Raw genomic sequence first — 13293 nt, forward strand, 5'->3', positions numbered from 1 at the left:
TCATGACCTGCAGAACTATAAGCCTACTTCTGATGACTTATGAAGACAATGAATAAGATGATAAGAAATAAAGATTATTTCAGAATACAAGCCATAGGCCATAGAATCTATACTCTGAAAGGCAGTTTTTCTCCAAGGCCCTCATCCCAGCTGCCAGTTCCTATCTTTTAGGCAAGAGGGCAACTCTCAATCCTTTATGATCAGCTACACTGACAAGTTGACCTACAGAGTTTTAAAGAAACACTGATACGTAAATGGTGTGGGAAGGATATTTATAAATGGGCACAGGAAAGCAGAAGTTCACTTTCAAATACATTGTTTATTAGCTGTTACACAAATGCCTTGCTTCAAAGAACCATGAAATAACTGTTATAATAATCTTCATATTCCTGATTTTTAAAAACAATCACTAAATTCTAAATTCTTATTTGACCAAATGGACACTGATTTTCTCTAACTCTTTATCAGGAGAGAAGCTAAGCTTTGAACATCTTTATCTTGTAATTACAAAGTCCCCTTTTCCCTTTATAGGACATAATAGGTATTTGTATCATTTGCAAATAAGCACTTTGAAAACAACTCCCAAATGTGTTTTCTTAATGCCACTAATCTTACCATAGTAGTGCTATATTAGTAACTGATGATGCTACAAGAAAAAACACTCCAGATGTAAGTTTAAACCTGCTTATATCAAAAGGACTCTAAAAATGTCAGTAAAATATGTGCTTTTTCCTTGCAAAAAGAAAGGAAGAGGTGTGCTATTAAGAATAATGTAATAATTTTTCCATAATAATAAATATTGAATAAATAAATTTCCAAAGAGTTTATTTTTTTCCTTCTATGAACTCCAAGTCATTTGTATTTGGATTTATCGGTCTGGGAAATTATCTCACAAAGCAGGCTCTTAAAGATTCTTCCAGCTCTACTTTTAATAAATCAGAACCGAAAAATTCCCTAAGAGCAAAAATATTTTTAATTATTCTCATTGCCTTTAGCTAAATGGCACACAAACAGCAGAAACTCATTTAAGTTCTGAACATCACAAGGGCAATTTAAATGCACAGTTAGACACTATATTTACATATTTCAAAGGGAATAAATCTCTTTTATTATTCTATAAATTTGATATATAGATAATTTGTCATTTCTAAGCTTTATTTTTGAGTGAAAACATACCTAAAATATATGGCCTTACTGTTCCAGAATAAATGTAAAGGGATTTTCCCTTTAGCCAGTCAGAAACCCATGAAAGTATTATAATTATAGATTACATATATAGTTGTTTTTTCTATAATATGAATTTTGAAAGCAGATATCAATTTAAAATGAACTGCTGTTAGAACTAAAGAGGGAAGAGCAGGGGGAACACGGAAAAAAATTAAAAACTGGTCCACTAAATTAAGGGGTGCAAAGAGGAAAGTGTGATTAATATTTTCTAATAATGTAGAGAAGAGCACCTGAACTATAAAATTCAAAACTAGTCCCACAAATAAAAACTTCCAATATTTATATTGGAGTGCTTATGTGTATGGATACATGCTTCATATAAGTGTTAAATGTTATAAACATTATATCAGCACAGAAAAGACTTTTAAAGTGACACTGTGGAAAAATAAGACTTTTCCTAGTGACTTAAATGGAAAATAAAGCTTACGTACTTTTCTAAATTTATCATATTCTCTGAATTGGTGTTTTATAATAAAATGAGCTGGTAAGGAACCAAGAAGGGGGGAGTAAATAAATCAGTATGTGGGGGAAAGAGGGCAGAATAAGAGAGAGAGAGAGAGAGAGAGAGAGAGAGTGAGAAAAAGAGAGAGAGAGAGAGTGAGAAAAAGAGAGAGAGAGAGAGAGAGAGAGTGTGTGTGTGTGTGTGTGTGTGTTTTCCCATTAAAAAATTTTTCTTCTTCTTACCCTCTACTTCTCTGGTGTGTGAACCATTTTTCTAAACTTTTTTTCTTTAAGTTTCTTTTCAATATAGACTGTTATAATATTTATCTGGTTACTTAAAGAATTTTTAATTTTAAAAAAAAAACCTAGAATCAGAATATTTTCCCTCAGAAAAAGATTGGCTATAAAAAGGAATAAGAAAAGTTATAGGAATAATAGAAGAATATATATATAAAATGATAGGATTTAGTGGTTTTTATTGACTTTATTGTATTTTTTTCTGTAACTTACAAGTTTTATAACAAGCAGAAATTCCCTTAGCAATTACCACCAAAAACATTTTTATTTTCAAAAAGCAACATAAAATACAGTATTGTAAACTAATTTATGAGCTAATAACTTTTTCATACTGTGTCTGAGGGTTTTAAAAATTACAAAACACTAAGATGTAAGACAAATACCATTTAATTTCTATTTAAATTCTTTGTTTCTTTAATAACACAATAACTTCACTGTCAGATTAGTACAATTTCAAAATCAAAAGCTTTCAATATCAGGCCTGCCTGAACAATCCAAGCAAATCAGGAAACAGATGTATCCTTTCATTCTTCATACTTTCTCCCCAATTTAAATATGATTAAATTGATTAATTATACAACAAAAGATAATCAAAATGTCAAAGTAATTTACTATTAATTTTTCACATATTTTCATATGAAAGCCATATTCAACTACCACCTCTACTACTGATGGACCTAACATCAAATTAGTTAAGAAATAAACCTTAACATAACATTTTTTTGAGACTTTTTCCCTACAGGTTTAATAAAATTGTTAAGTCTTGGGACCAAATGATCAAACAAATGATTGATTTTTACCTCATTTCTGGTTTAAAAATATTTCTATGTTATTTTTATATACATAACAAATTCAATTATTCAGGCTGAATAGAATAATTTTTAATTGGTGGATCCTTCTAACACGGTCATTGTTGACAAAATGGTTAAATTGATGTCTGGCTAATCATGGATAGATTTTTATTCAGTAAGTGTACTATATTTTAAAAAATGAAGTTTTTATAAATACACTGGGACAATAAACAATCCTTACTTTGAGATTTTATACTTATGCCTGAGAGATAATCATCAGTCACAGGCAATATTTAGATATGTCTCACTGAGGTAGAGGATATTTTAGATTTGTTTAAAATCTAAAAAATTCAAATCTGATGCCTAGTTGTCTTTCTACTTTTCATAAACTGTAACAAAAGTGGGCGTATTTTAAAAGTAAACAGAATTTCCCAAATACTGGAAATACTTAATAAAAAGAGAAAATGTATGTTAAACCTTCTGGAAAGCAAGTATTAGTTAACACTTACCGGACATAGCAGAGAAACCCTTAGGCTGGTTGTAGCTATTTCACTGTCTGGATCCGCGGTCAATTTCTCTTTAACTGACATTCATTGAAGAGAAAACAGAGCAAGTTTAATAAAGCTACATTACTAAAGCAACATTTAAAAAAATAAATAAATAAAATAGGAAACATAAAAAAAAGAAACTCAAAAATACTCTGCTCAATTATTTCTCAGTCAATTGAACAAAGATAAAAGCAATTATATGGCTTATAATTTCTATAACAAGCAAAGGAAGGAAAAACAATTGTATAACTATAGACTGACTACACTTCCTGTAAATTTCCTACTTCTCACCCATGGAACAAAAACCTGCACCGCAGTAACATAAAGGAAATTTCTATAGCAGGCTGACATATTCAACTAATGGCAGACCCTTTTTCTTTTATAACTCTAAAATACTGCATAAAAACTTTCTTTTAAACTATCATTAGTATTATTTGGGCTCCTCTATTTTAAAGAAAATTAATAAATAGCAACTATAAAAGTAACATTTATAAACTTTTTGAAAGCTCAGGTAAAGCTATATTTATTGTAAAACACATTAATTATAATTCAAATTGTAAAAAGGAAAAGTTCAATTGCTTTTTTACCATATTATTATTTGAGTTCTATATTTATTTATCTATAAACTATTTGTGCTATCTTAGGCAAGTCAATCCTCTTCTCTCAGCTTAATATTACTTACAGTAAAATCAGAATCCACGCTAAATAATCTCCAAGCCTTTCCAGTTCAAATTTCCTATGGTTCTTAAGAGAGGAGACACTAGTAATTTTACTTCTCATGGCTATTTTTTTACTTTCCCTCAGTCTAATAGAAAAGACCCTTTATACTTCTCATCTGGAAACTGGAGGCATCTGTTACCTTTGAAAACCTCAATCAACAACAAAAAATTATAGGTGAGACAGGAAATGCCTAAATGTAATATTCCAATAATTTCAGAAATTGTCCCACAATAACTTTAAAGTCTATATTGTATAAGGGGGCCCTAAGCAGAGTGGTTGTGTACATAGTCAATCGAAGAATTTAAGAGCTGTGGCCCAACTAAGTGTAACCAGATAGATAACATATAGTGATAAATGAAGAGGCAAGAGAACTCGCATACGCAAGAATGATTTCAGAGCAGATGTCTGCCGTGCTGATAACCATTTATGAGAACTAAGAATCCTGCCTTTACTAAACGTGGTGATCATACAGTCTGGATTTTTTGAGATAGTCCAAATCTTAAATATCCTATCCCACTGTTTCCATAAATTAGTGGATCTCAATTAAGATGCACCTCAGAATTACCTAAACTAGAGCTTTCTAGCTTAGAATTTCCCAATGAATCAGAATGGGGAAGTTAGACACCAACGGGTAGTTTTTTAAAAGTTCCAGATGTGATTGTGATGCCAGACTAAAAAGTCACATGGCTTGGAATTCCAAATTTTCCAAGTCTTTATGAATAGGCTGACTGTCACATCCAGAAAGGTATAAACTTCTGGATGTTAGTTTGGAAAATACAGTAATCATAACACTATGCTAATTAATACCATGTACAAATTATGAAAAGTATGTCACTGCCATTATACACCCAATCTTAGTGTGTATAACCCTTTCTTATAAAGATATTTTAAAGAACAGTATCTTACTAAAGGCAACAAGTAACTGTCATACAAAATAAACATGCAAATAGAATTCTAATGTGCTAACCATGATGGTTAATTTTAGGTGTCAACTTGACTGGATTAAGAGATACCTAGATAGCTGGCAAAGCATTATATCTGGGTATGTCTGTGAGTGTGTTCACAGAGGAGACTGGCATGTGAGTCCAGTAACTGAATGGAGATCAGCCCTAAACGTGGGTGGGCACCATCTAATCGGCTTGAGCGTCCAGACAGAACAAAAAGGCAGAATTAAAGCAAATTTGCTTTCTCTCCTAGAGCTAGAATAACTTTCTTCTCCTGCCCTTGGACATCAGAACTCCGTGTTCTCAGGCCTTTGGACTCTGGAACTTGCACCAATGACCTCCTGGGTTCTCAGGCAAGGCCTCAGACTGAGTGTCACACCATCAGCTTCCATGGTTCTGAGGCCTTTGGACTTTGACAGCCATGTGACTCACTTCTCTGATTCTTCAGCTTGCAGATGGCCTACTGTGGGACTTCCCAGCCTCTATAACCACATGAGCCAATTCCCCTAATAAATCCCCTCTCATATGACTACATCTATATCTCACTGGTTCTGTCTCTCTGGAGGACCCTGACTAATACACTAACCATTTTGCATGGCTTCACCAACCACCCCACCAGCACCCTCCATACATGCAGCAGTAACTGACTTTGAACTTTGCATGTTTAAACCTTCACTTAAATGAAACAATACCATAGATCAAAATATCAGTCTTAATGCAAAACAAAGCTCAGTGTTTAGTAAGTAGAAATTGAAACAAGAGAGGCAACATGGCGTAGTGGTTAAGAGCAGAAGACCTAAAGCCAGCCTAGGTTAGAATTCAGCCTTAGTTGAGTCATTTAACCTCTCTGTTCCTCATCATTTGGTAAGTGGGAATAATATTAGTACCTCACAGCATTGTTTTAAAGATTAAATGAGTTAATACATGTAAAATGTTTTAAAATAATCTAAGTTAATACTTGACCTATATTAGCTATTATTACTTAAAATAAAATGTGATTTGTATGTTCATTTTTAACGGTGTGAGAATTTTCTGAAATTACTTTAGAATGTCTGTCAATTAAAAAAAAAAAAAACCAAAATATCTTTGCCTTTTCCTTTGCCACTATAGACCCAATCCCAGTCAATCCTTTCTTGTAAAGATACGTTTAAAGATCCTACTGGGATCTTGATTGGATTGGATTGAATTTATAGATCAATTTGTAGGACAGATATATAACAATATTGAGTCTTCTGATCTGTTAACATGGTATAATCCTCCATTTATTCAGGTCTTCTTTTAATTTTTCTCAGCAAGGTTTTGTAGTTTTCAGCATACAGGTTGAACATTCCTAACCCAAAAATCCAAAATGCTCCAAAGCTCAAAACTGTTTGAACACCAACATGATACCCTAATTCAGATTTTCAGATTAAGGATGCTGAACTGGCAGGTATTCTGCAAATATTCCAAAACCTGAAGGAATCCAAAATCCAAAACATTTCTGGTCCCAAGTATTTAGCAAGGTATCCCTAAATATTTCTTTCTTTCTTTCTTTCTTTTTTTTTTTTTTTTTTTTTTTTGGTGGCTGGCCATTATTTCATATTTTTGTATGCCATTATAAATTCTTGTTTTTTGAATTTCAATTTCCCATTGTTCATTACTAGTAGAAATACAAGTTGTTTTTGCATACTGACCGTGTATTCTCCAACCTTGCTAAACTCAACTTATTAATTATAGTAGCACTTTTGGATATTCTTTGGGATTTTTTTCTATACAGACAATAAGGTCATTTGCAAATAAAGACAATAAATATTTCTTCATTTCTAACCTGTCAGAATTTTTTTTTCTTGCCTTAGTGTGCTGGCTAGGATCTCAAGGGCAACACTAAGGGAAGAATCCTTGCTTTGTTCCAGTCTTAGCAGTGAAGCACTCAAGTTTTTCACAATTAACTATGACATTAGCTGTCAGCTTTTTATAAATACTTTTTATTACACTGAAGCAGTTCCCTTCTCTATTTTGCTGTAACTTTTATCATGAATGGATACTGAATTTCGCCAAATGCTTTCTCTGCATATATGGAAATGATCGTATAATTTTTCTTTTTTAGTTTGTTGAGAAGGTGAATTATATTGATTGACTTTTGAATGCTGAATTAACCTAGTATTCCCGAAATAAACTCTATTTGGTTACTATGCATTACCATTACACATACTGGACTTAAAACAGTCAAAACAATTCTGAAAAGAAAATCAAAGCTGGAAGATTCTACTTGATTTCAAGGCTTATTATCAAGTTACAGTAATTAAAACTGTAGTATGGCATAAGGATAGGCACATAGGTCAATGGAAAAGAATAGAGTACAGAAACAGATTCACATATGTATAGTAAGTTGGTTTTTGACAAAGGTGCCAAGGTAATTAAATGGGGAAAAAGACAGTCTTTTCAACAAATATCGTTGGAACAACTGGATATTTATAAGGGGGGAAAATGAGCCACTACCGTTATTTTGCACTGTATACAAAAATTAACTCAAAATGAATAGTAGCCCTAAATCTAAGGGATAAAACAATAAAACTTCTAGGAGAAAAATAAAAGAAAATGTTTACGACTTTGGGTTAGTAAAAGATTTCATAGTATACAAAAAGCATGACTTATAAAAAGAAATGAGCAAAAGATTCAAACAGACACTTCATCAAAAAAGTTGTAAGGATGGCAAATAAGCATATGAGAAGATGCTTAATATCATTAGTCATCAGGAAAATGAGATACCACTATGGAATGGCTAAAATCAAAGCAGGCTGGTGAGAATATGGAGCAATTTGAAATCGCATACATGGTTAGTGGGAATGCGAAAATAGTATATCCACTTTATAAGAAACTGCCAAACTGTTTTTTATACACTTACCATATGACCCAGCAATCCCACTCCTAGGAATTTACCCAAGAGAAATAAAAACATATGTCCACAAAACTGAGGTATCCATATACAAAATGTAAATGTTTATAGCAGCTTTATTCATAATAGTGCAAAACCGGAAACAATGCAAATGTCTATCAACTGACAAATGGATAAACAAATTACGCTAGAGATAAATGGAATACTACTTAGCAATAAAGAAGAACAAATCACATGGACAAACCCTAAAAACATTATACTAAGTGAAAGATGCCAGACACAAAAGGCTACATACTGTAGGATTCCATTTATGTGACATTCTGAAAAAGACAAAACTGCAGAGTGGAAATCACATCAATGGTTACAGGAATTGGGGGTAAGGGGATGGGATGAATTGCAAAGGGCCACAAGGGAATTTTCTGGGGTGAAAGATGTTCTGTATTTTGATTAGTTCACATCTGTGTATACTGTCAAACAAATTTTTATTGCCTATAAACTATAGTTCAATAAACTTTACCAAAAGATAGAAAGACAAAAAAGGGGGGTGGGAGCACTATTAAGTTTAATCACAAGAAAGTATGGAAGAAAAATAAAGTGAAATAAAAGTACAAGGGAACTTCAAAAAGCTCGTGGAAAAATAGAATTAGAAGATAATACAAATCTTTCCATGACCTTTTTGAAGACCCCTCGTACTCACCCTTTGCGAGCAAGGGGGTTAAAATAAATAAATAAATAAGGCATATAATATTTATCCTGCTGTAATCAACCAACATGTGGGAAGTCATCTGGAAGTTAAAGTTCTCCTGTGTTATTATAATCTACAGTGATAACAGTATTTTATTATATGACCTATAATAAAGTTACAGCTAGCCATATTTAAAATTAATCTTGTCTTTAATCTCTGTTATCATGAGTTACAAGAGTTAGCCACTACTCACATGAGGCTGTATTTAAATTTGTATTTAATAAAATGTAAAGTTCAGTTCCTCAAGTGCACTAGCCACATTTTAAGTGCTCAACAGCCACACATTGCTGGTGGCTACCATATGGGACAACACAGATATAGAACATTTCCATCACCACAGATTGTTCTATTAGCTAATGCTGTTCTCAGATTGTTAATGTTTTAAAATAACTTCTATCCTTCATTAATACCAGATTTTAATTCAGCCTTTTAGAATTTTAAGGCTGGAAATAACCAAACATACTTCATTTTACAGGCAAGGAAACAGAGGCACCAAGACCTGATTTTTACTCTGGATCTCTTTTTATCAGTTTACTTCAACAAAAATTGGGGATCTACTATGTGCCAAGCACTGTGCTAAGCAATAGGAATTCCAAGAAAAATAAGATTAAATTCCTGCCCAAAGGAACTCACAGCCTAGTAGAGGGTAAAGACACTCATTCACCTCAGCTCTAATGTGCTCTGATGGAAGTATGATCAGGAAGCTAACTGAAAGTCAACTCAAAGAAAAAGAGAAAGTCAACTCATCTTCCCTGGGGGTTCTGGGATGCCTCCCAGAAAAAGTGAAACATAAAGGATAATTGGAGTTAAGCAAAGGAGGAAGCAGAGAAGTTCTGAGGTATAGAGAATAATATTAAAGCATTGAGCTTGGAAAAGACTAAAGAATTCTGTATCATTGGGATGTAAAGTATGAGTAGAAGAGTGAATACAGATGGTGCTGGGAAGTAATGAGCAGGTGCCACATCATGGAAAACTGTATATGTCATGCTGGTGACACTGAAGTTTTTGGTTCACTGGTGTATAAATTACTTAGGTTGCTACCAGAGGAGAAATAGGAAGAGGAGTCAAGAAAGGATAGATAGATACTACTTAAAAATAGGTTTTTAAAATAAAGGCAGGATATAAAAGTTTAAATGAGAGCAATGATGGTAGGGATAGAGAAGACAGATTTGAGAAATATGTATAAAGGATATAAGTTTGAAAAGACTTGGTGAGTTCAGTTTTAAATAAATGAATTTAAGTAAACTGGAATGTTTAGGTGAAGGCAGTTACCTATACAAGTCTGAAATTCAGGAGTGAGGTCTGAGATGAAGATATATATTTGGGGGTTGGTGCTAGTTTAAACCACAACAGTGTAAGTGATTGTTTATAGAGAAAGTATGTACAAAAGTAGGTCAAGGATGAAACTTCAGGGAATACCAACAGTTAGGATGCTTCTCTTAAGAAAATCCTTTGAAGGCAAGTGATTGAGGAGAAACTGGTCAGAGAAGAGGGAGGAGAGAATTTCAAGGTGAAAGTGGTTGATATCAAATGCAACAGAAGGGAGGCTCAGGGGTTTACCCCTGGGTTCCTCCTGCCAAGAAAAAAAAGAAAAAGAAAAAGAAAAAGAAAAAAGAAAGAAAGAAAAAGGCAACAGATGTATCCAAGATGAAAACTGAAAAGATATACTTTAAATCTGGCAATCAGATCATTACTTGTGATATCTGCAAGAGCAGTTTCAGCAGAATGACTGTGGGTTAAAGGATCACAGTGAATTGCAGTGAGAAGGTACAAAGAGCAAGTGTAGACTACTCTTTAAAGAAATCAGGATGAGAACCACAGGAGGAACATGGAGCTCTCTCTAGAGATGAGCTTGTTTTCCTATTTTTTAAAAGTTAAAAGAGACCTGATAGGAAAGATCAAAGAAGAGCCTGTAGTGAGGGAGGAACTGAAACCACAGGACAAAGAGCAGACAAACGAGGGAGCCAGGTCTCATAATATTGTTTCTGAGCATCTCCACCTGGATGTTTCATCCCATCTCAAACACCACAAGTCTAAGAGTGCACGCTGATCTCACCCTGCAACCCGATCTTTTCAACACTATTTTCCATTTTAGTAAATGGTACTACCATGTCACCTGGTGCTTAAGAAGCCTAGAACTTAACCTTGACGCCTCCTTTTTCTTCACTCCCCACACATAATCAATATAATTTCTACCCTTCAATACTTCTCAAAACTGTCAACTTCTATTTCTATCATTATTACCTTGGTTCGAGACACCATCATCTCTTATTTGTATTATTGTAATAGGTTCCTAACTGGCTTCACTGCATAGGCCTTCTCCCTTTTGATTTAGTCCTCAAGTGAGAATCAGATTGTCCAAATCTGATCATGTCATTGCTCTGTTTAAAAATCCTTAATGGTTTTCTGTCATCTATTTTTATATCTACTATATGAACTTACACCTGTCTGTCTCTCTGGCCGTTCTCCTTTGTTCTCTCCACTCCAGCTCTATCGGCCTTTTCTCTTGGCATATTCCCTTCCCATCTTGAGGCTTAACTCCTCCTCATCCTTATAATCTTGTCTTAAGTGTCATGGCACCAGAGAGGACTATGTTGCCCTGTTGTACATCTACAGAGTTCCCTGTCTTTCTTCGTCAAGGCACTTGTCACAACTTTAAGTCATTGATGACTTGTGCAATTACTTAATGTCCATCTTTCCCACCAGATTGCAAACTTCTGGGGGATGCAGGATGGTGTGTTTCTTGTATAAATGCTATATTCTCCTGTGCCTGGAAAAATGGTAGACTCTATAATTTCTTGAATAAGAAGAATAAATGAATAAAAGATTAACTTTGAGCAAGAAAAGGGACATTTCCTTCTGATGCTAGAGGGAATAAAGTAAGGTGAGTACAAATGTAGATAAGTTGAAAAGTAATTATAGCAGCACCAAGATTAAAGAAGAAATGAGCAGTTGGGAGAATTCCCACCTTGTGGCCCCAATTTTCTTGCACTGGCAGTGTGCTAGAGCAGGTGGACAGTGTTTGAGTAGAGCATGGCTAAAGTTTGAAGTAACTGCTGAAGGAAGAGGGGAGAAGAGGGAGGAACTTGACCAGAAGTTAGTAAAAAGACTGTTTCTGTGATTGTAGTGAGGGACAACTCTACACAAAAGTGGAAACCACAAGATAAAACTTATTAAATCAATTGAAATCAGAGAATGGATTTTCTGTAAAAGTCTAAATATTATCAACTTTATTCTTTCAAGAACATAATAGTGCCTGACTTGACTAATAAAACTTTGCCAGTAGAATTTATATATAAGGTTAAGAATAACTTACAATGAACAAGTAATTTGATTCTTCAAAAATATCTGAGATAAGTGACATTTTTTTGTTATTTTAAATATTTAATTACACAATTTATTCGGAAAGTTATTTCTTTACAGAAAGCATAAAGGTAAATAACCTGTTCTTTAGCTGATTACAACAAATTTCTTACTGGTGGAATCCATATTAATGTTCTATTGGTTCCCCTGGCCAATAAGTAAGAAAAAAATATTAAACCGCACAAAAATCTCATCCAATGTGCAATTCCTCTCCACATCCAGCAATGTATCAGAATTAAAATAAATAGCTTTTGAATTAAGCAGCTTTTGCTTATTAATTATTAAGCTTTTGCTGCTTAATAGTAACTAACTATGGCTCCTTGGAGAAAATAAAATAATCCCAGGCTCACCTTCCTACTCTCCCTCCAGGTGGTGCTATAGCTACAAGTGGAGAAGAACTAGCTTGAGCAAAGACAGCTTGCCTTGTAGCTGTTGCTGCTATTATTATTATTATTATTAAATAAAACAGCTTTATATGCCTTATTTTTTGGTGTTTCCTTTTCCACCAAGGCTCACATTATTCCATAATGCTTTCTAAGTAGCTGAGATTCCAGCACTATGAGGCAAATATGAAAATTCTCAGTAGAATGACCAGGAATACTTCAGCAAAATTGTGAAAAAAGAAGTTCTAGCACTTTTGGAAGCAGAGTGACTTAGACTAAGGCCTAAATACAGTGATTAAGGACCAATGTGCAAAGTAACCTTCACTATGGACACATCTTCATATAGCAGGTACACAGGGAGGAAATGTAATTGGCAAGAAAACTTGAGAAAATAAGTATTTAAATTTTATTTTCATGTCCTTAAAGCCTTATAAGCTTCTGTGTACCATTCAAGATTGCGTCTGCCTTAGTTTCAAATTACCTATGAGATATTTGATTCTCCTTGACAAACTATTCATTCTACACAACTGAAAATCTCCATAATTGATGCTTTTAATTTGGTTGATTCCAACCATCTCAGAAAAAAGTAAAAATGGAATAAGTTTTTAAAAGCTCAGCGTTTATTTGCTCACTGAACTCCACCAATCAGTGATCAGCGGAAAAACTTCCTATATTTGCCCAGGATCCAAAGATTCATGTGTATTTTTCTGGAGTTTGGTAATTAAACTGCTAAATCTCACACACACACACACCAAAAAAAAGGGAAAAAAAAAAGTTCTTTTGCACTCCCCTTCAAGGAAAATAAGTGTCCATTCTCTTCTTGCTAGATTTCCACTACATTTTTTCCCCTGCTTCCACTCCCCCAGATCCCAAACCAGTGCTGTCCTTCTAGCTCTCCATCATCTGTCAATGAATGTCTAAAGCAGCATTAGCCAAAAGTGTGCTCCCCTTGATTCAGG

The 13293-nt window shown here is 33.9% G+C and overlaps 1 protein-coding gene across 2 annotated transcripts in view; it reads right to left on the reverse strand.

Moving 5' to 3' along the window:
* PIAS1 (protein inhibitor of activated STAT 1) overlaps window positions 1–13293 on the reverse strand; it is a 111031-nt gene that overhangs the window by 14748 nt on the left and 82990 nt on the right. For both annotated transcript variants that reach the window (XM_063089712.1, XM_063089714.1), the window contains exon 8: window positions 3266–3339. In XM_063089712.1, coding sequence (XP_062945782.1) covers window positions 3266–3339 — 74 coding nt within the window. The remainder of the gene's footprint in view (window positions 1–3265; window positions 3340–13293) is intronic.

This window comes from Cynocephalus volans, chromosome 3, assembly GCF_027409185.1.
Source record: "Cynocephalus volans isolate mCynVol1 chromosome 3, mCynVol1.pri, whole genome shotgun sequence".
Classification (NCBI taxonomy): Eukaryota; Metazoa; Chordata; class Mammalia; order Dermoptera; family Cynocephalidae; genus Cynocephalus; species Cynocephalus volans.